A 24,556-nucleotide genomic window follows, 5' to 3' on the forward strand; every position below is an offset into this window, starting at 1 on the left:
TTTGTTTCTACGGCCACGCTGTTGACAGACAGTATACTGTCATTGCCCGTACTAGACAGAAGATCCAAATGAAACAGCTGGCTGTCAAAATTTGCAAATTAAGTTTAAAGATCCAAATTTCAATTTATTGATACTTCGCTAAACTTATCAAACGAGTTGAGCTTTAAAAGGTGAGTTCCTAGAACACTGACAGAACATCATTCTGTTCTGTGCTGTTATACTACACCTGGACCAACACCCAGAGTACTAAAACTGTGTTCATCTCGTAAATTTGGAGGAGATATGAAAAGTTGGAGATGTTTGGTGATCGCTAAACAGCAACATCTGCTTTAGTTGTATACACAAGAATTTGGTAATGTCAAGAATGATCTTGGCAGCAAAGGCTCTTAGTCAAATTCCTTCTCAACACTCACTACCAAGGCATGTATCTGAAGTACAGCCATATGGTATGGAACATGCAGAGAAAAATGCCCCTTCAAGAACGTCACTGCTTCAGGGAAGGCAGTTAACGTAACTAATGAAAACAAAAATTTATTTGCATTTCATCACAAAATTAATTTTTACAACTAGAAAATTTGGGTTCCACTGCTGTACTACGCTTTACTACGCTTTACTTAATCCGATTCCCTCAAACTTGAAATCCTAAGTCACGAAAAGACTACGTGGCCATAAATGTTTCTTGACTGCAGAAACTTGACACTGTTCAGGTCAAAGCTGACCACTTGACTGACAGTGGGCAGCAATGCATACCATCTAAAAGATCTATTGCAACAATTACCAAGGTTCCTTTTATAGCATCTTCCTATCTCTCAACCTCTCCCATCTAGAAGGGCAATGGCAATGGCAACAGAGATGTTGGAACACTATTACCTGCAAACTGATCACCACATCCCATCTCATCTTGGAACTACATCACTTGACATGGTCAAAATCCTGGAATTCCCTTCCTAACAGCACTGTGGATGTAGCAATGCTTTGCTGACTGCCTTAGTTTAAATAGGTGGCTTGCCACTGTTTTCTGAAGGGCAATAAATGTCAGCAAAGGCAGTGAAACATCCTGTGGACAAACAAATTTTAAAAATCCATTTTTCCTGTACTTAAGGGAAACTTCTAGCATTTTTGCAAGTTTAAATTTTGAGTTCAAGCCCATTTACATTGGTAGTTCTATACATACTCTCTACACTTCAAGAACAATTGCATTCCGAACTGGCAATTCTGTTTTAGCTACTTCTAAACAAAGATAATTAATAACTAAGATAACAAAGTGTGAAGCTGGATGAACACAGCAGGCCAAGCAGCTTCTCAGGAGCACAAAAACTGACGTTGCGGGCCTAGACCCTTCATCATCGGTCTAGGCCTGAAATATCAGTTTTTGTGCTCCTGAGATGCTGCTTGGCCTGCTGTGTTCATCCAGCTTCACACTTCGTTATCTTGGATTCTCCAGTATCTGCAGTTCCCATTACTTCTAATAACTAAGTTTGTTTTATTAGAATGAAATATGTAATTGGAAAGTACCTTTCACAAGCATCAATTAACTTGCTCTTTTACTGTGCTGGAACTTAACTTGTAGTCAATGGAGGAGGAGTAGGTTCAAAGAAGTAACAGAGGAACATCTTCACCTCAATGCCCTTGACCACATCATAATGGCTTCCCAACATTCCAACTGAGGCTTTTAAAAATAAAATCCAGGTTTTGAAATCTCAACCTTTAAAGTGGACAGTTCTATATTCCACCCATCCACTTACTTTTCACAGCTGAAGAACAGCAGACAAACAGCAAACTGAGACCCCAACAACCAACAGCAGTAATAAACTTAAATCTTGTATTGTGAAATAAATTTACACCACATTCCATTCTAAACTGTCTACAAAGAAAACAATTCTTCATACCACACTAATGGGGAAAAACTGAGAAGCAGTAGAAACCTTCATGCGTAGTAAAATGAAGTTGCCTCATCTTTCCTTTAACAAAATACATATTTTACAGTCCAAGACTTATCAAGTTAGGTTTAATATTCTTACCTTTGCAACCTCTCCTGTGCCAGAACAACTTTCTCATGATGTCATACAGCAGCCCAACTGCCTTCAGCATTCAACACATTCAAAAGTAATTAGATTCCATAAAGCAAATAAAGCTACAACTTTAGTGGTGCTAGTTGCACTGAGCAATTACCAACATGAATCTTTTTATAATGTCAAATGGCAAAGGGGAAATTCTCAATGTGGTCCAATCAAAATAAGCTAGTCACTTGCAAATATCAAAATAGATTGCTGGTCTGACCAACTCCGGTAGGTGTAATTTGGTTTCCATCCAGAAAAACCTCTATTTAGGTTTAGCTGAAAACTCAATATGCTTCAGCAAAGAGCTTATTTCTAGTGTTACAGGGTCAAATTTGGTCCTTACCAGCTGCAGAATGAATCCACCCTTAGTTGAACACAATAACCAACATTATTTTGGTTAATTCCTAGATGCCCATCATATTGTTGAAAAGCAGTCACAAATCAAGTAACTGAAGTAATTGATGACAATCTGTATCCTGCCAACCCAACGATGAAGATGCTCATGATATCGGTTAGTACTTAAATTAAACAGCTCACTTACAGATCAAAACCTGAACACAATATAAACAAATTACAGTTGACGACATCAATAAAAGATGAATGTACTGGTCCTAGCCATGGAAACACTCAAGCTGTGAGGTATGGACTTCGGTTCACCTGACAGTAGCCAAAATGTTCTTCTATCACTGTTATAGAAAACTTTTCTATACTTTTCTCACAAGATCTCAAAGTTATTTCAGCTTGGTGCCTTAGATTACTTGAAGAAACATTCATATGAGTCAACAAGAAACTTTTAATCCTGGCATGGACAACAATCTCTCTCAAGAGCACAGCAGCAACAGTAATTTTAGGCATAGAATGGGGCCAGCAGTTGGAGAAAGAAGGATGCTTCTATGTTTGGAGAGAAAGTGTGTGCGCTATGGAAAGTAACTTGAAGGCAGAAGAATGCCTCTGAATGGAGATTGTGTTCAAGTGGGTTTCAGGGAACTGAAGCCCAACTGGTTACTTGCATGTCGCAGAATGATCACAAGGGTAACAATGTAGATATCATTTACAAGTAGACTTGAAACATTACAAATCATAGAAATAATGAATTAGGTTAGTTTGTTACTTTATCACTGGTGCAAACATGATGGGCTGAATGACGTCCTTCATTGACATAATTTTTTCTACATTTCCAATTCACAGTTTAAAAATCACTCAATCTCAGCCCAAGTATTGTGTGTCGGAAAAACCCATCTGGTTCACTCACGTCCTTTAGGAAAGGAAACTGCCATCCTTACCTGGATAACAAGGTGTAGAGCTGGATGAACCCGGCAGGCCAAGCAGCATCTTAGGAGCAGGAAAGCTGACGTTTCGGGCCTACCAAAACGTCAGCTTTCCTGCTCCTAAGATGCTGCTTGGCCTGCTGGGTTCATCCAGCTCTACACCTTGTTATCTCAGATTCTCCAACATCTGCAGTTCCTATTATCTCTCGCCATCCTTACGTGGTCTTGGCCTACATGTGACTCCAAACCTACAGCAATGTGGTTGACTCTTAACTGCCCCCTGGGCAATTTGGGATGGGCACTAAAATTGACCGAGTAGCGATGCTCAAATCCCACAAATGAATAAAATAAGTTAAAGACACCAAAGGAATCAGACAGTACAGGCAAGAAACTTTTGTAGTAACCATACAGGAACAGGTAACGAAAGGGAAAGCAGAGTGTGCTCTGCAAAAGGCCATTCACATAGAATTATATCACAAGGCCATTAGAAGGATTTGAGAAACGAACCAGAATCTTGCCGTGTTTCTTTCATGGGACACTGGAGGCCAAGCACAAGCAGATCTTGTATCTTACAAACAGAACTCAACATTCTGGCTCAGCAATTCTAATCCTATCCCAACTGAACAAAACTATTCAATTCAATAAGAGCTGAACAGGAAACAAAAGTTGTATCGCCTTTTGGCTTAGACAAGAAAACTGAAGGAGTCAATGCAAGATAGAAGACAGCGAGTGGCAAACATGGACAACAATTACCTTGACAACAACAATTACTATTACAACATCTTTATTCATTTAAGAAATATATTCTAAGCTTACTGGTTGGGTGTTGTGAATGTATGCTGTAACTGACCTCTGCGGTTTTAAGAAAAAGACGAGTTAGTACCTTATGAGCCATATTTCAACCTGGAATCTGACTTGTCCAGTATTCCCATCAGTTAGGATTCGTAACAAACATAAAAGATAACATTTCACTCTTCTCATTGTATGGACTGATAGGTTACTACATTATCAAGAACAAAATAAGATACAATTTTCAGCATATTTTCTTCAGATAAAGCATGCATACACTTGACCTAATGAAGATATGCACACTTCACAACAAATGGCCACAGGTGTACTCTGACGTATTTGGCTCTCTGCCAGTAACTTCATAAATGACTGACCCAAACTAGCTACGCTAGGTATATGCAGTTTTTAGTGTACAAAAAACAAGGCAACCTACACCAGTGTTTCCCTTAGCCCTTCTTTACAGGTTTCTTCAAAAAAGGTCAATAGGCTGCGCTGCCACAATGGCTATACAGGTATAAACGTGAAGTAACATAAAAATGCAAAAATAGAGCTCGCCTATTCTGATGCATAAACCTAACGTTATGAACAATTTCTGAGCAGAGAAAATGAACTTGCACACATTAGACTGACAATTTAATGCAAACTAGAAAACCAGCTTTGTAATGCTCTTCCACTGCTATTGTGTAATAAAGACAATTTAAAACAATGCCTACATCAGATACTCCATGGAATATACCCTTTTGCTGAATTTGGCTTTGAAGACTTTTTTTTAAAAACATCAGCTTTACAGCAAGATGGTCTCTCCATAGCGCTAACATGTCACGGCAGACTTGCATGCAGTGCACTACGTATTACCAACCTACCATTTGAACATGAAGATTTATCATATTCAGTTCATGCCAACATTCAACCATTTAACAATATTAAACATGTTTATAAAGTCAGAATTTCCTTGCAACTATAAAAAGATTCAACATGAGCAGTCAGAGGAAAAGCGAAAGAGGTGAAAATCACCTCGGCAAAAACCTGAAAAAAGGAATTACATTCTCACAGTTAAAAGGAACAGGAATCTGCGCCAAATTCTCTTGTTAATGTTTAATGCTGCAAAATTTTCAAACAAAGTTAAGGTCAAAACAAAGATTCAACTTTTTTAAAATAAAACTCCATTTGACTTTCCACCAATTCTATATTATGCCTCACAAGGCAAAATACAGGTCATAGCACCTGCAACTGGACTTGTCTACTGGCTTGCAACCACTGAATGAATAACCATAGCTGAAGCCGAACTTTGGCAGTTATTGTATCAAGTGTATTAATTTTACCGTAACCTCCAGATTAGATTTGTGATCATATACACATAAACTTGTGGCACAAACCCCAAAACTCAGCAATTTTCACCAACACTGCCTGATAAATAATCTTGGACAGTTCCGTGAAAAGCTCCCGTAATACTATCTTTGAACTGCAAGCATTAAATTTAATAACGTGCACTTTAAAAAATGGAGAACATAAATATGCAATGCACATTCAAAACAGCACAATTATCCAATAAGGTGTAAATTTAATTTCAATTTTACTGTAAAATGAAGCGAATTATAATCTCCAAGTTGTGGCAACTTCATTTTAAAAACAAAACTGGATCTTTATGTGCGCACATAAAAGGCTTCCTTTTAATACTTTTAAAATATGGGAATAAGCCTATAATATTACCTTTTGTTCATGATAGCTTGTACTTAGTGTGGACGAATCAGCTTTCCAACAGTGAACCATGCTAACCACATACAAAACCACAGGTAACATTGTGGGAAAAAACGATTTCCAACATATCACTCCATCAGCTGGGTTGTGCCATGACTTAGGGTCAACCCGCATATTCTGCTCCTGTCCCTCTCCCCAACTCACACAACTATGGGAGTTTCAGGTTCAGACATTGTTGCCCCACTGCAGGTAGGCCCACCGAAACAATGCGAAGCAGCACTTTTGCTAATCCTCTACTCCAGCTGCTATCTTTATCATAATCCTCACAGATGGAAACACAGTATCTTCTGGCCCTGGTCTACTCTCTTCAAGAGTGGCATATAGCCTTTGCTGCATGTCTGGGCTTCAAACTAACATGTAAAATGTATTAAGTCAACGAAGTAATAAGTCTGAAGCCCAAAGTGAGAAACAAAGAAAGTGATGAGAGGAAAATCATGTACAAAAAGCATGGGAACAAAGCAAACATGCCAAGAAAATGTGAATAAAATGGTTACAGCACTCAAGGAGGCTGTCAAACATTTTCCATCACATTTGACTTTCTATGACCTTCAAAATAAAATGTATAATGTAGACAGAGATTACAGCACCTGCCACTTGGATTTGCCCACTGCTCTCCCACAATGAATTAATGCTCAAAGCTGAAGCTAAATATAGGCATTTCTTTTTGTATTCACTCCAAAATGCTGTCCTCTGGTTAAGTCCCATTCTACCAAATAGTTTTTTCAGCTACAGTATGGACTCCTACTTTTGAGTACCTCTGACAAATCCCCTCTCACCTTCTCTACCTCCAGCTTGTCAAATCTGCACCCCACGTCTTTCATCTCAGGCACCTTTATCATTCTTCTGCACTCTCTCCAATGGCTGACCAACATTCCCAAAGCGTAGGATTCTTCAAGATTGGACAGAATATTGCAGCTGAAGCCAAAGCAGTGCATGATCAAGACTCACCATAACATCACTGCTTTTATACTGCATGACTCCAGGAATAGTGACAATGGACATAAAGAATGAACTGAAAACAAACTTAACATGGAAAGAAAGACAGTAAAACCACTGTGCTTTAACTATGTTTAAGAAGCAAATGATATATCCCCAACAGGAAAGTTAAAGATACGGAAGTTTATAAGATGTTTTCAATCCTAACTGCTTAAAGTACCATCTAAGCTGTGCTGGAAAATTATTTAAAATAAAAAGACTTGGGTCTAAACCATAACCTCAAAACAGCCTCAAGGGCTTTACAGCCCATGAAGCGCTTTTGGAGTTTAAGTAAAGTGGCTGTCAATATGCTCACAGTAAGGTCCCTAAAACAGCAAATCAGTTATGACTAGTTATTAATTTTAGTGGTGATGGGGTGATCAATACTGCCATGGAGCAGTATTCATCTGCACCTGAGACAATAAACACTACCTAGGTTTAAATTTTTGTGAAAGCCTGCATCTTTTCCAGTGCAACACTGAGGAAGTGCTGCAGTGAAGTGTCAGCCTACATTATACATTCCAAGCTCTGGAACGAAGCTTTACCATAGACCCAAGACAAAGGCTGTACACAATCAGTGTAACTCAACAGCTTACTAAATGGGGTAGACAAGATTACAAAATAACACAGGTTTTAGTAAAACCAGAGGTAGAAAGCTTTTGAAATGTTTTTTTTTTAACAAACTGCAGGTTAACTATTACCAATGATCAAAATGCTTTAAGAATATTTCAATATGATTTTATAATTTCATGAACTATCTGCCCAAAGATGATATAACATGTCATCAGTGAGGGAAATAAGACTGCATGCAAGCACTCGTGATGAAACCTGTCACATAACCATTTCCTATCTTCAGTCAACATCAGCACCCAAGATCAGAGTAAAAATATGCTTTTGTTTTGGTTGAGGAGGCAAGCAATTTAATCTATCCCTCAAACCCGTGATTTTGAAACAGTGTGCCACCTCAACAATTATTCCTAAATCCCACATTCTGAGCACTACACTTAAACACTAAATCTTCAGACTTTAAGGACAAATTGTGCCAGTGATGCAATTTGTCACCCCAAGTAACACTAGCAAAAAAAAAGTCCTCTCCTTACACATTAAATAAAATTATAACATGCATTCAATGTGTCAAATTCACTGCACTTGGAGGTCAAGTAATATCTTCTTATTCCTGCTCATTTGCCTTTCAATATGCTGGGATGTTAAACTACCAAGGCAGACCAACAAAATTGGAATTGCCATTCCCAATAAAACAGGGCCACAAGCTCACTTGAATCAGTTAGGTTTGGGGGAAAAGGAGAAGGGAAAAATAACATTCAGTAGAACTTCTACCTGGAATGCACAGTCAACTGAAGAGTTCCTAAACATCAGTTTTGACTCAAGAGAATGCCTTACCTGTGCAATTTCTGCACCAAGCAGCACTGCAATGTACAACTTAAAATTTTACGACCAACAAAGGAGCCAAATTAGGTATCTTTGCAACAAAACAAGTGCTTGGTAGACATTGGAAAAAAGCATCATGCCACATTAATTTGTCGCTGAGAACTAATGATCAGTGCAACATGAAACTGTGCTGACAAGTTCCTATAGTGCTCTGATACTCAAATGCGAAAATTGAGACTAGCAGCCGCACTCACGCTCTGATTGCTGCTTTAAAACAGAGTTATCATAGAACCCTGACAGTGGCAAAACAGGCCCTTCAGTGCAACAAGTTCAGACTGAATCTTTGAACAGCATCCTACACATACCCAGCTCCCTACCTCTTTCCGATAAGCCTGTATTTCCCATGGCTAATATACCTGTTCTACATATCCTTGAACACTGCAGGCAATTTAGCATGGCCAATCCACCTAGGCAGCAGTTGGCTGGACTGTGGGAGGAAACCAGAGCACATGGGGTGAATGTGCAAATTCCACAAAGACAGTCACCCAAGGGTGGAATTGAACCCCAGTAGCTGGCGCTGTTAGGCGGCAGAGCTAGCCACTGTGCTGTGTTAGGTGTCATCTATTGTCACAGCCAAAGAGGTAATTCTTTGTGCACACATTCTAGCAAATTATTGCTAAACAGTGACCAAGAGGAAACATGCAGTTTTCTTTAGCCCTCACTGATTACAGATGGAGACAAATTCAACACAGCAATTGAGGCCAACAGGTCTCAACTTGATCTTCCTGGTCAATATGGCTCAGTATGATACTTGGCCTTACACTTATGACCAACAGATACAACCAAAAAATCAAAAGAAAATTATAAAACTGGAGTTGATGAGAGCCATTAGTTGTCAAACATCATAAATAAACATCTCTAGGAACAGATTATGTAGTTATTATTACTTTGCCAATTGCAGAAACTCGCTGTGCGCGCACACAGATTGCTTTTGAAATTACGAAGGATCTAGTATTTCAAACTCCATTCGCCGTAAAGTGCTTTATGGTGTCTAAAGATGGTAGAAGATGCTGTATTACTATCTGCTCTTACTTATTTTGAAATACTTCCAGTGACAACATACTTAGTTTTATTACCTTGTCAACTGTTTCTCACAGTTTTGTAGACACAACCTATATCACAGAAATACTGGGTATTTCTGGGAAAGTACATTCGGGGTCATAACAGCAATTCACAGATGCACACAGTACCAAACATCCATTCCAAGTAAATTGCAAATCTAAAACTGCTTATTTTCATACACTTGTGGCAATGGCTGAATACAATCTTAATTTTACACCAGTGGATGGATGCTTCAAATGGCCTGTGAAAAAGTGACAAAAAGGCATACATTAAGGATTGGGATACATATGATTGAAGGATGCATTAAACCATTTCCCCAGATAACAGAGCAGCTGCTGAGACAGTTATAAAAATGGAAAAGAGAGAAAAGAAAATACAAAAAAAGCATGAAAATGAGAATTAAGAACCAGCTCCATTGAAGAGTTACTCATAATGGGGCTGAATAGTTTGTTGCACTATTTTTTTGGAGGTAAAAAAATTGAAGTGAAGTAGTAAGCAAAAGATTACTTTATTATTGCACAAAAAACAGATCTTAGTGTTTATGACTCACATTGATTTACTTTAGGCTTTGGAAAATAAGATCCTAATATACTTGATCTCAAAGAAGCTTGGAGAACTGTTTATAAACAGTCAATTCCATATTGAGAGAGACAGGTTTAAATATATACAACCTAGTTTTGAGACTTGTGATCAACGTTCATTGCCAAATATGAATAAGTATAAACTTTAGAGAGCAAAACTCAAATTACACAATAGGCAAAATCTAGTTTTAATCGGCTTGAGCTTTCACTGAATTTAATGCACCATATTAAAAATTATAAAAAAACTTGAAGCAAATATCCTCTGATTGCATAAGTCTACCACACTTCAAGGGGCACTTAAGTACAGGCTTATTAATATACTCTATCGTTCTAAGATCTCGATGGGCGGGGGGCAGATGAAATAAGATAGCTTAGAAATGTCAGCATGATATAGCAAATACTGCAGCAGTCCAGTCTCCATCACCTCCGAATCCCTCCAAGAAAACGGGCCTTGTGCGTTTATGGCGTTTTGCAGATGGAGTGAGGGGGAGAATAAACAAGGATACAAATATAAATAAACGTGAGGAATAAAAAGGGACTGTCAAGCTGGGTGGCTGCAAAACAGTTGGGCTTTTATACTCCAAGTGAATTCGGATATTCTCCCGCAATTAATGGGCTGAACGCAAAGGCACACGCTAATGGGGGATGGCCAGGGGTTTAATGCCCAGTTGGATTAAACACAGAGAGGCTGCAGCATGGCGCCTATGGCCTACGCGTGGTTCCCATTAGGAGGGGGAGGGAAGGCTCAGAAACCCCGCGCTCACTCGGCCCCGAGGCCTAACCGTCACTTTACGTTTTGCTCACATAAATATCTGGGTTAAAAGGCCGCCGATCGGGACGGAAAAAAAAATTAAAGCGGATTTCAAGGGATGGGGCGGGGGAGTGGGGAAGGGCTGGAGTTGCGGTGGGTAGAGAAAAGCCTGTGATTCTCCGTCACGCCAGGCCTCGGTCTCGCCTTACCTTCCATCTCCATCTCCTCGGGCTCGCTGAGGTGCTGTTCATTCTGCTCGCTCGGCTTGGTGCAGTGGTTCATGGTCTCGGAGAAGGCCTCGGCCCTCCTGGCGGCGTCGGCGGCCGGCGGCTGTGACGACGTGAGGGACGGCTCGCGGCTGGCAGGAACGGAAACCCGGACGTATTTGCTCGCTATGCGCCCAATCTCGGCCGAGTGCTGCGCTCGAAGCTCCCTCCCCCCTCTCCGTTTGTCACGGCAAAGGGGGAACTCGCCTCGACCTGCCCCGAGAAAGGTGCGGGGAGAGCCAGCGCCTCTTCCCCTCGCCGGCTGGGTTTTTCTTCCACCCCGCTGCCCCGGTAAGAGTGGCTGAGTTGGAGGGGATGGGGGTGGTGGTGCGGGAGGGAGAGGTGAAGGGACAAGAGGGGGGCTGCGGACGGAGGGAGTGGGGAAAGAAATGAAATTAGCGGATTTTTATTCTGTGGAAAAGGGGAGGCGGGAGGGCGAGTTTTGTACTTTTGGAAAAAAATGTATGGGCGCCGGGGATGTTTGTGTGTATGTGTTAGTGTGTGTGTGTGTGTGTAAGGGATGGGGAGGGGGAAATAAGGAGGAGAGGGTGGGGGGGAGGGGGATGGGGAGGTGGGAGGGAGCAGGAGGTGGCGGGGTGTTTGGCTGATTGTGACTTGTCGTCCCTGTGGCGGGGCTGACGGCCGCCGGGCCCCAAGACGGCGGGTAGCGGTGGTCCTCCTCCTCCTCACTTCTTCGGGCTGCACAGGCTCTTGTCTGTTTCCTTTCGGTTTACACCACCCTCCTCCTCCTCCTCCTCCTCGCTTTTTTTCTGACTCTCCCTCTCTACGCTCTTGTTTTTCTTTCCACCCTCCCCCGACTCTGCCTCTCGCTGGCCTCCGTTTTCCTCGGTCCCGCTGGCTCCGCACGGTGGAGAAAATGGCGGCGCGACGCAGATGTCAGTTCGGCACCGCGCAGGCGCGACTTACCGGCACTGGGGGAGGAAGGGGGCGGGGCATGGTGGGGGCGGGTCGGGTCTTGTGGAAATGGGCGGGGATTTGGGGAGGCGGGGTGGGCCGTCTGACGTCATGGCCACCCACCACATCGCCAGCATTCCCAAGTATGTATCGGGCTGGCAGTATGGGGTTGTCCCTGCAATACCCCATTCAACCCTTGCTCCACCACTCAGTGAGATCCTGACTGATCTGTGGCCTTACTCTGCTAACCTTCTCCAGTGAAGAAGGTTCGCTGGACTGGAATTGTGAATTCTGCTTTGTCACCACAGAAAACAACAAATGCTGGAGATCGCAGTGGCTCATTCAGCATCCATGGAGAGAGTGCCAGCTAACGTATTAAGTCGAGATGATTCTTCATCAGAACTGACATGAAGCCGTGGAGTCATACAGCTTGGAAACACAGTCAAGTCTATGTCGACCAACAAACACCAAACTACACTGATCCCATAGGCCCCCACTGGGCCCGGTAGCTACTATGTCCTGGCATTTTAAATGCTTATCCAAGTGTTTCTGAAATGTTGCGAGAGCACCTTCCTCAACCACTGTCTCAGGCAACACATTCAGTATTGCTACCACCCTCTGTCTGAAGATTTTAGATCTTCATGAAACCACTCATTCCATACCTTAAACCTATGCTCTCCAGTCTTATACACATCTGCCATGGGCAAAAGATTTTCATAATCCATTCTGACTATGCTTTTCATAATTTTGTGTACCTCAGTTAGATCCTCCCTCAGCTTCTCCTGCTCCAAGCATAACAAACTCAACCTATCCAAGCCTCTCCTTCCAACAGACTTTTCATTCCAGGCCACATCCTGGTGAATCTCCTCAGCACTTTTTAAGGTGCAATCATGCCTTTCTGGTTGTGTACATCCAGAACAGCACACAGTACAGTCTATGGCCTAACCAACATTTTATAAGACAGATGAGTTTCTCCGGCAATTTTTGTTTTTATTCTGTCTCTCTACCTTTGCCCCATATCCCTTTCTACCTTTGCTTAATGAAAATCTATCTGTCTCAGATTTAAAATTAATAACTGACATGGCATCAATTGTTGTTTGTGAAAGAGAGTTCCAAACCTCCTAATACCCTTTTGTGTGCAAAAGTGCCTCCTAATTTGTCTCCTGAATGCTCTGGCCCTAATTTTTAGACTATGCACTGGTTAGCAATCCAGAAGCCCAGGCGAATGTTTTGGTGACATGGATTTGATTGAATTCAATTTAAAATCTGCACTTAAATGCTAGCAATGGGCTCTGCACATAAATTTAAAAATTGGAAACACAAGTCATTTAATGGTATCAGAGATGATAGGAACTGCAGATGCTGGAGAATCTGAGATAACAAAGTGTAGAGCTGGATGAACATCGGCCAAGCAACATCTTAGGAGCAGAAAAGCTGGTGTTTCGGGCCTACTTCTGATGAAGGGTCTAGGCCCGAAACGTCAGCTTTTCTGCTCCTAAGATGCTGCTTGGCCTGCTGTGTTCATCCAGCTCTACACTCTGTTTTTTCAGTCATTTAGCGGTGATGAAAAACACCGTGGTTGATTTGCTGTGTGTGATCAGAGATAATGGGAACTGCAGATGCTGGAGAATCCAAGATAAAGTGTGGAGCTGGATGAAGACAGCAGGCCAAGCAGTATCTAGCACTTCCAGATAAAGAAGAAAATGAACTAAAAGCTGGTCTAATGAGAACATTGGCAAATTTTGTTAAGAACCATGGGGTTTAATGATGACCTTCATGGAAGGCAATCTGCTTTTCCTGACTGGCCTACATATGACTCTATTCAGTTAAAAATCTGGAATTAAAAGGTAATGTAACGGCAGCTATCATCAATCCTTATAAAGACCCATCTAGTTCACAAACACCCTTCAATCTACTGTCCTTACCCATTCTGGCCAACTAGTGGCCCCAGACCCAGAGAGGTGTGGTTGACTCTTAGCTGGCCCCCCTAGACAAGAGATGGGCAATAAGTGCTGGCCTAGCCAGCGACACTCAAGTCCCTTAAATGTATAACCAAATAAAAATGGAGCTGACACACCTCCCAGTTACAATTGTCTGCTCGCTGAGCAATATTATATTCCTACACCCTCTCCCCACATGCTGCCATTGTCATTTCTCCCTGAACAATTCCAAAAGTAAAACAAAAATGAATTTCAAAGATGAATCATGAATTTGCACGGGGCCTGTGCTAATCTTCTCTATGCTTCCAATTTTAGTTTGTGTGCTGCTGAAGCAAGGACTCCCTCCCCACCAGCACCATTGGTATATCTACCTACTCTTTACCAGTGCATTGACGAAAGTAACTCAAAAAATTATCTCACTGCTATTACTAAGGCAATTAGTGTCACGGAAATGTACAGCATGGAAACAGACCCGTTGGTTCATTTCGTCCATGCCGACCAGACATCCTAAATTAAAGTAGGCCCACTTACCAGCATTTGGGCCAAAATGCTCTAACCCCTTCCTATTCATGTACCCATCCGGATGCCTCTTAAATGTTGTAATTGCACCAGCCTCCAACAATTCTTCTGTCAGCTCATCCATACACGCACCACCCTCTATGTGAAAAACTTGCTGCTTGGTTCCTTTTTAAGTCCTTCCCAAACCTATGCCCACTAGTTTTGGACATCTGTACCCTGGGGAAAAGACTGTTCATTTTATCTGTGCCCCTCACGATTTCATAACCTTATATAAGGCATCCCTGTAGCTCAAACCCTCCGACTCTGGCAATATGCTTATAAATCTTTTCTGAACCATTTCAAGTTTCACAAGAGATTTCCTGTAGCAGGAGACTAGAATTGGACATAGCATTCAAAGAGAGGCATAACCAATGTCATGAGTAGCTGCAACATGACCTCCTATGCTCAATGCCCTGACAAATAAAGGCAAATTAGGCGAACGCAATACATACTGGCAAAGCTTGCGATACCCACATCACAAGAACGAATACCTTTTTTCAGAAGTGTCATGTTGTTGGAATCAAACAAATTAAGGGAATGGACTAAGAATTCAGAGGACAATATGTTCAAATTCCACCACAGCAGTTTGAGAATGTAATATTCAGGATGAAGCAAGTATGTTTGGAAATATTTTTAAAATGTTAGTGCCTGTGCAAGTGGCCATGAGGTTGTGGGTGTAAAATATCAAGTTTTCTTCATGTTCTGTTCTAAAGGAATCCGATGTGGACAGACTGTGACTCTGGCAAGGCCAACTGCCTTCTGAAGCTGTTATTGTATTAAATTTGCTGTGGAGAGTATTTAACATTCGTCTCCACACAGACTTCCATGACTCAACCAAAAAAGCCCCCATCATCTTCCTAGGGAAACGAGGGATTGGTATTAAATGTTGCCCTTGCCTGAGATCACAAGACGTTGGAGCAGAACTACATGGAAACTTAGAAGACAGGAGCAGGAGGCTGATCATCAAGCTCAATACTGGGAGACGATGGCCTCGTGGTAATATCAGTGGATTTTAATCCAGAGACCCAAGTAATGTTATGGGGATCCAGGTTTGAATCCCCTTAGCAGATGGTGGAATTTGAATCCAATAAATGTCTGGAATTAAGAATCTAATGATGACCGTGAATCTATTGTCGATTGTTGGGAAAAACCCATCAGGTTCATTAATGGCCCTTTAGGGAAGGAAACTGCCATGTTTACCTGGTCTGGCCTACATGTGCTCCAGGCCCACTGCAATGTGGTTGACTCTGAACTGCCCTCTGGGCAGTTAGGGATGGGCAATAAATGTTGCCTAGCCAGCGATGGCCTCATCCCGTGAATGGATTAAAAAAAACAATCCTAATCCCACACACCCCTCATATCCATTGATCTCTTTATCTACACGTACTCAGTCACTTCCTGTGGCAATGAATTCCACAGGCTCACCACTCACTTGGTGAAGAAAGTTCCCCTCATTGTCAGTCCTAAAATGTTTACCCCTTTATCCTCAAACTATGACCCCTAGATCAGGACTCCCCGACAGTCAAGAACATCCTTCCTGCAACTAATCTATATAGCCCCCTGAGAATTTTAAGGGTTTCTATGAGATCTCCCCTCATTATTATATATTTCACAGAATACAATTCTAACTGACTCAATCTCTCCTTATGCATCAGTCCTGCCATTCCAGGAATCAATTTGGTAAAGCTTTGCTTCAGTCCCTCTATGGCAAGAACATCCTTCCTCAGATAAATAGACCTGAACTGCACACAGTATTCCAGTGGTGGCCTCACCGATTCACTCTATAATGTAGTAAGACATTGTCATTGCTGTACTTGATTCCTCTCACTATGAAGACCAATGTACAGTTGGTCTTCTTTACTGCCTGCTGCACTAAAATACTTGCTTTCAGTGACAATGGGAACTGCAGATGCTGGAGAATCCAAGATAATGAAATGTGAGGCTGGATGAACACAGCAGGCCCAGCAGCATCTCAGGAGCACAAAAGCTGACATTTTGGGCCTAGACCCTTCATCAGACATTCAACTGATGAAGGGTCTAGGCCCGAAACGTCAGCTTTTGTGCTCCTGAGATGCTGCTGGGCCTGCTGTGTTCATCCAGCCTCACATTTTATTATCTTGCTTTCAGTGACTGTTGCATGCGGTCACCCAGGTCCTGTTGAACATTCCACTCTTTCAGTTTACAGCCATTCAAATATTCATTTGCCCTTTTTGCTGCCCAAATTGGATAACCTTATATTTATCGACATTAAACTGTATCTGCCACACATTTTCCAACTCACACAGCCTGTTCAAATCACACTTCCACATCTCTTCATTTTCCTCACAGCTCACCCACTCAGCTTTGTGTCATCTGCAAACTTTGAAATGCTACATTTGGTTGCCTCGTCTAAATCATTATATTGTATCTTGTGAATAGCTGTGATGCTAGACGCGGTCCCTGCTAGTCCAACTAGTCACTGCCTACCAGTCAAAGCAAAGCCTCCTCTTTGTTTCCTATCTGCTAACCAAGTCTCTGTCCATTTCAAAACTCTACTTCCAATCTGGTCTATCGAGGCCACTCTGACATTCAGTGAGAACATGACAAATCTTATTATCCTCAATTTGACTTTATTGCTTTGTCTCCATAAACCTGACTCTTGAAGTCTGTATGTGTCAATTTTCTTAGGATCCCTACAGTGCAGAAGGAGGCCATTCAGCCCATTGAGTCTGCACTGATCATCCAAAGAGCATCCCACCCAGACCTAGCCCCCTACCCCACCCAAGAACCCCATATTCCACATGGCGAATCCAACTAGGCTACATATCCCTGAAGGCCACGGCCAATTTCAGCCTGAACAATCCACCTAACCTGCACTGTGGGAGGAAACCAGAGTGCCCAAAGGAAACCTGCACAGGCAGGGGGAGAATATGCAAAATCCACACACAGTTGCCTGAAACTGGAATTGAACCTGGATCCTCCCACTGTGATAATGGGAACTGCAGATGCTGGAGAGTCCAAGATAATAAAGTGTGAAGCTGGATGAACACAGCAGGCCAAGCAGCATCTCAGGAGCACAAAAGCTGACGTTTCAGGCCTAGACCCATCATCAGAGAGCAGAGAGCTCTCTGATGAAGGGTCTAGGCCCGAAACGTCAGCTTTTGTGCTCCTGAGATGCTGCTTGGCCTGCTGTGTTCATCCAGCTTCACACTTTATTATCTTGGATCCTCCCACTGTGAGATAGGTCTGAATATACTTAACAACCCAGCATCAACAGCCCATTGTGGCAAAGAACTCCACACTCTCACCACCCTCTGAGAGAGAAAAGAAAAAGCCCTAATCTCTGTTTTAAGTGAGAGGCGCCATACTCTGAGTTGATGCCCCCCCGGTCCTAGATTATCCCAGAAAGGGAAACAATCCCTCAGCCTCTAACTTTCGAATCGCCATCCTGAGAGTATATTAAGTACTAAAATGTTAAGAATTTAAAAAATGTGTTTAGTCCTTCCTCTGCATAAAATACAACGACTGTGCATTTCTTTAATCCTTCCTCAGGATGTGGGAGTGCTTGCAGCACTCTTTTCTTTGTTTTTTTTAAAATTCATTCATGGAATGTGGGTGTTGCTGGCTAGGCCAGCGTATATTGCTCATTCCAGACAGTAGTTAAGAGTCAACCATATTGCTGTGAGTCTAGAGTTATGTGGATACCAGACCAGATATGGATGGCATTTTCCATCCCTAAAGGACATTAGTGAACTGGATGAGTTTCTCCGATCAATCGGCAATAGTTTCATGGCCATCATTAGACTCCTAATTCCATATTTTTAATTGAATTCAAATTCCAATATCTGTAATGGCAGGATTTGAACTCTGATCCTCAGAACATTACCTGGGTTAATAGTTTAGTGACGTTACCATGAAGCTAACATTTCCCATTTGTTGCTGATCCCTATGTGCCCTTTAGAACCACTGCCTTTTTGAGCTGGTACAGTCCAAGAATTGTAAGTACTCTCACATGCTATTCAGAATGAGAGCATGTTGGCTACTTTCTTCAACCTGGAATTGCATTTGTCTTGGTTATTTTTCTTCAATAATATCTGACGACAAGAGCTGACTTCACCAGCAAGTTCAACGGCACATCTTTTCTCATTAAGCCCCTAAGTGTTGTCACTCTATGAGCAAACATCATTTCCCTTCTTAGAGAAGCACAACTGATAAAGAACTAAAGCATAAAATCTACAGAATGTATAATTGAAGAACATTATTGTCCACTCCATTGGGGATGTGATAGTCTAGTGGTATCATCACTAGACTTTTAATCCAGAAATGCAGGTAATGTTCTGGGATGCGGGTTCAAATCCTGCCATAGCGGGTGGTGGAATTTGAGGTCAATTACAAAACACCTGGAATGAAAAGTCTAATAATGAATATGAATCCATTGTCAATCGTCGGAAAAACCCATCTGGTTCATTAGTGTCCTTTAGGGAAGGAAACTGCCATCCTTACCTTGTCTGGCCTACATGTGACTCCAGACCAACAGCAAAGTGGTTGACAGCTGGCCTCTGGGCAATTAGATACAGGCAATAAATACTGACCTAGCAAATGACACCCACATCCTATGAATGAATAGGAAAAAGTATATTCTCCAGTCTCTGCAGTGCTTACTGATTGCGGTGAAAACAATGCTTTTAAATAAAATGTTTTTGTAAATTTAGAATTCCATTTTAAAAGCTACCGACATTCTTTCATATGCAGTGGCAGTAACTGGGTTGAGTCTGCAAATCTTCGATGAATTGAATATTAAAAAGCCCCTCACTGCAACATTTACAAATCACAGTCAAATTTGAAATGTTTCTCAAAATGAGAGTTCAGTTTAGTTACAGGAAAAGTAAGAATAATGTGCACAACTCACTGGAACTGTTGAGCGTCGAGTCTCCGACGTGAGAATCACAGGACGGCATCTCGAATGACCTCTTATCAAACATAGAAACAGAAGGTCAGCAGAATTATTGACAAACAAAGACACCAAGTTTTTTCTTTAAAAAAATAAGCTAGCAATGGTGACATCTTAAACATCACTGTAAGATACTAAAAATCTATGTAAACCAAAAGCCTAGAAAACAATATTAACAATAAAGGGAATGACAGTGATTGGGGATATACAGGAATGTAGAGCTTATATTAGATTAGATTCCCTACTGTGTGGAAACAGGCCCTTCAGCCCAACAAGTCCACACTGACCCTTGGAGCATCCCACACAAACCCATCCCCTTATAACCCACACACCCCTGAACACTATGGGCGATTTAGCATGGCCAATCCACCTAACCTGCACATCTTTGGCCTGTGGGAGGAAACCGGAGCACCTGAAGGAAACCCACGCAGACACGGGGAGAATGTGGAAACTCCACACAGACAGTTATCTGAGGCTGGATTTGAACCTTTGTCGCTGGTGCTGTGAGGCTGCAGTGCTATCCACTGAACCACTGTTCTGCCCCAAAGTTGATGCTAAAATCACGATCTTATTGAATCTATATTGCTGATCAGAATGTTGTTTCTCAATCTTCCATCTCCAGGTACTTTCATTTGTTTGAAGGAGATACAGGGTGACTGCCTCACTCCTCTAAAGGTCCCTAACCTATGAATTAAAAGTCACAATTTATAACAAATTATAAGAGGAATCAACTGGCTATCTTCAGGCTTGAGACGCTTTTTAAATCGGACTGCAAACGGTTCTTCCCTTTCGGGAAATCTGATGCTTCTGATCTGAACATTCAGACTGTTCAGCAACCTGGGAGCCAATTACATAGTTGTTAGGAGGCAAAGGGCCTTTGTCATTGATAACTGGTCATCATACTAAATCTCCATTCAGACACAGCCCCCTGACTTTAGCTTATCTGTTACTTGGTATGAGCCTGCAGCTACGTAAACCGCACTTACATAGAGGGTCAGACAACTTGCTGACGTAAATAAAAATAAACACAGCAATCCTTCAAAGCTGCTTGTCTTTTCAACAGTCCTTTTCCAATGTTAGTCCATGTTCAAAAATACAGAAATTTGTAAAATGTGAACTTTACAACACAAAAAGAATCATGTCAAAATTTGCTCACAGTATCAAAGATTGGAAAATGAAAGAAAATATAACAGATTTAAGGAGATTATGGATAGGTTGAGTGATGTGTTGTCAAACACAGTTCAAGGCAGAGGTCAGAATAAGAATCCTTGACTGATTTTATTTAGAATCTATTTCAAAGAAAGTATGTCTGAATTATCTATGAGAAACCGATTCCACTCTCATCTGGTTGAGTAGTACGTAAAGTCAAATAGGCTTTTCTCTTTGCTGCTCAAACAAAACGAAAGCTACTATCTGTCAATGACATTCATTGATTTGTGAGGTAACTTGTAACCTGATTTCAAAACTGGCTTCTTTTACTCTTTCTCCATGGTGGAGTAGAAAAAATTATTAGCCTTGAAGCTCGGTTGAATCTTCATTAGCTATCCTTGATCTCAACTCCCTCTCAACTTTGAAGTCAAAACATGGTGAAATAACTTCACAGAGGCCAATATCCTGACACCAAATCTCCCTCTATTTCCATGTGTACGGTACTTAGGGTCTGACCAGCCCGCTCAGAGCCATCCCTAGGCTGATGAGACTCTGAATCTCTTGCCTGACATCAGTTGTCGTGGAAAATTAAGGTGTTACAGAAGTCTTAAAGCACTTAGAAGATTAGACAATGATCAGATGGAATGAACACAGTTTTCCAAAAAGGAAATGGTGTTAGACAAATATGCTTAGCAGGAGACAGATAAAGGGCTTGTCAGGCTATTCCACTTGGATCTCCAAAAGATGGTCAATCTATCCTACACAAAAAGAATAGAGCACAAGATAAGGGCTTGTGAAGTACAATATTAGTGTGGCTGATAGATTGATTAACAGGTTGCAAGGAGTGTACTGCTGGTGTACTGTTCACACTTTGTGTCTCCATATTGAAGGAAGGACAGCTTTGAAGGAAGGACAGTGAACGTCCGCAAGATTGGTTCCATGGATGAAAGTGTTGTCCTGTGATGAGAAGCTGGGTAAATTGTGCCTCTACTTTCCATTGTTTAGAAGCATAAGGGGAGGTTCATAGGCAAGACAGTGAATGATTGTTTCCCGGGGCTAAGGATTTTGGTCAAAATCTCAGGGTAAGAGATCGGATCATTTTGGAATGACATAAGAAGTTTTCTTAGCTTGGGGATGGGGGGGAGGGGGGCTTTGTAAAGCAGCATGGGGAATGGGTTGGAGTGACAGAGGGCAGCTGGCTCCAGTGAGACCAAGGAGAGTTTTTAGGATGTGTGAGTTAGACCAACAATAAAAGATCAGCTGATGTTCGAGAGACAGAGCATCAGAGTAAATGGAACTTTCACCCCAACCAAAGCGCACTGGAATTTATCAAAATGGAAAATGCAGATCAATAAAGTAAGGGAGTATTGAAAGAAATGGGTGAGGTTAGGCTTGTTTACACTAAAGAGAAGAGGTGCTATAATTATTAAGGAAATCTTAAACTCAGTGTGACTGAAAGATGAACTGCTTCAGATTGGTTTGTTCAGGCCAGTTTTAATGTCTGTTGTCAGAACTGGTGGAATGTCCACAAGCATTGCCCACAACTCTGCTATTTCTAGGTTCAGCCAAATTTCCATCATGTCAGCGAGCTGCAGTCATGAGTCATGCCTGGAACTGGGAGCTGGCCTGCTAGGGAACAGGAAATTGTATGCTGCTGGAGTTCTGCCAAGGAACTGGAGCAAATGCTTAAAAGGATAGTGGTGTTCTTGCTGCCAAAGAAGTCAACAGCCACCCTATGGGAAATAGACTGCAGCCTTGGGGAGAGTGCACAGGCAGAGGTATGAAGTGTAAGCAAACAAGAATAGTTAATAGTAGTGCTGGAAGAGAAAAGAGCCAACAACCAGAACTTATACACATATATTTGTGCTGAATGGAGCTGCAGGCCGCTCCGGTTCAGCTTTTTCTCAGATAATAAGTTTTTTTTCTGAATATGATTGAATATTTGGAGAATGTTCCATAGAACTTCGAGCACAATGTGAATATTGTGGAGAAGACTGCACGTCTCCGCATATGGAGTTTTGTTGCTCAGCAGCTTGCCACACAGCTCCCAGTCATTGCTGGGCTAAGCTGTAACAGTGTCACCATGAGGGGAGCCTGAAATGTAATCAGACCCTTGCTCAGGAGGAGCATTACTGTACAGGCCCTGGGCTTTACCGCCACACCTTCCGAGGGGAATGCATTGAGTCAGTCTCCAATTAACTCATTGCTCTCAGTCAGTCTGTTCATTGTCTGAGCACTGAATGAAATCTGTGATGGCCACAACAGAGGGATGACAATCAGGTTGGTTATGTCTATAGTGGATTTCTTTAGCAGTCTCTCAGTGAGTACCATTCCCCTGCGCTTTCCCTGATGGGTGTGTCGGTGTGACAGCTTACTGAGGCAGGGGCAGCATGGGCTCTGTCGTTGCAGTTCTCTTTACACATTGCAACGCTTCAATGGAATTCCTCTGCTGTTGTCCAGTCAGTGTGCAAACACCACAAAGTCTGACAATGCTAGACTGTCCCCACACTTGCTGAAATGTAGCAAAAAAAAATCAACTTTTATTTAGATTGAACTGTTAACTGAATAAAATGTCCCAAAGTAGACAAACAGGAGGCTGGAAGAATGCAACAAGCCTGACAGCATCTGGAGGAAAGGAGTAGTCAATGTTTCAGGTATTACCCTTCTTCAGGACTGGAAGTGGGCATAGGGGGAGCTGCAGATACAAATGGGGCGTGGCACGGAAGGGGTTGAGGTGGAATGGTGGTGATAGGTGGACACTGGTGGTAGGTACAACTTGGTTGGTGGCCTGAAGGAGGGGTCAGAAGGTGGAATAGAAGGGAGGAGGTGGGGCTGGAAGGGAAGCCGGGGAGTGGGTGGCAAAGTTATTTGAAATTGAAGAATGGAATGTTGAGTCCTCTGTGCTGTAGGGTGCCCAGATGGAAGATAAGGTGTTGCTGTGACGCTGGAGGAGGCCGAGGATGGGCATGTCAAAGGGGGAATGGGGGAGGAGCAGTTGAAATGGGCAGTGACCAGGATGTTAGGTTGGCCCTAATGGGTCAGGCGAAGATGCTCGCCGAGACAGTCACCTAGTCTACATTTGGTCTCACTGACGTAGAGAAGACCACATCGGGAGCACCAGGTGCAGGAGACTAGGTTGGAGGAGATGCAGGTGAAGCTCTGTCTCACTTGGAAGGACTGTTTAATGTCCTGGATGGAGGTGAGTGAGGAGGTGTGTGGGCAGATGTTGCATCTTTTACGGTTACAGGGGAAGGTACCGGGCAGGTTGGAGTGGTTATTGGGGAGTGTGGCATGAACTCAGGAGTGGTAAAGGGAATGGTCCTTGCGGAAGGTAGAGACGGGAGGGGAGTGGAAGATGTTCCCAGGTGGTGGGGTCTATTTGGAATTGGTGGAAGTATTTGAGGATGATATGTTGGGGTGGAAAGTGAGGACAAGGGGGACCCTATCTTTATTATGTTTGGTGAGGGGGAGGTGGTTTAAAGCTGTGGAGTGGGGAATGGAGGAGGCATGGAGGAGGGCTGTCCAGATGATAGAGTGGGGGAAAAGACCATTGTTCGGAAAAGATGGACATCCAGGACAGTTGAGAGTGGAATGTCTCCTCATCAGAGCAGATGCGATGGAGATGGAGGAATTTGGAAAGCGGGATGGTGTTTTTGCGGAATACAGGGTGGAAGGAGATGTAGTCTAGGGGTAACTATGGGGGTCTGTGGGTTTATAGTCAATGTCGGTCCATAAACTGTCACCAGAAACGGAAATGGAGTGGTCAAGAAAGGGGAGGGAGGTGCCTGAGATAAACCAAGTGAACTTGAGAGCAGGGTGGAAGTTGTTAGCGAAGTCAATGAACTGTTCCAGCCCATCCTGGCTGTAGGATGCAGCACCGATGCATTTATCGATGTAATGGTGGAAGAGTTGGGGAACAGTCCCAGTGTACGTCCTGAAGGCGGACTGTTCGACATAACTGTCAAACAAGCAGGCACAGCTGGGGCCCATGTGAGTGCCCATGACAACCTCCTGGATTTGGAGAAAGTGGGAAGAATTGAAGAAAAAGCTATTGAGGGCGAGGACTAGTTCGGCGAGGCAGAGGAGGGTATTGGTCGAGGGGACT

The 24,556-nt window shown here is 42.6% G+C and overlaps 1 protein-coding gene across 4 annotated transcripts in view; it reads right to left on the bottom strand.

Moving 5' to 3' along the window:
- The window catches only part of usp7 (ubiquitin specific peptidase 7 (herpes virus-associated)), a 105,213-nt gene extending 93,709 nt beyond the window's left edge, over positions 1–11,504 (bottom strand). For 3 of the 4 annotated variants that reach the window (XM_059654125.1, XM_059654128.1, XM_059654127.1), the window contains exon 1: positions 10,903–11,503. In XM_059654125.1, the coding sequence (XP_059510108.1) occupies positions 10,903–10,975 (73 nt within the window). In that variant the 5' untranslated portion in view covers positions 10,976–11,503. Of the gene's footprint in view, positions 1–10,902 lie in introns of all 4 variants that reach the window. The other variant, XM_059654126.1, reaches the window with a different exon arrangement.
- Positions 11,505–24,556: the final 13,052 nt, after the last annotated feature.

The sequence above is a fragment of the Stegostoma tigrinum genome, chromosome 23 (assembly GCF_030684315.1).
Source record: "Stegostoma tigrinum isolate sSteTig4 chromosome 23, sSteTig4.hap1, whole genome shotgun sequence".
NCBI lineage: Eukaryota > Metazoa > Chordata > Chondrichthyes > Orectolobiformes > Stegostomatidae > Stegostoma > Stegostoma tigrinum.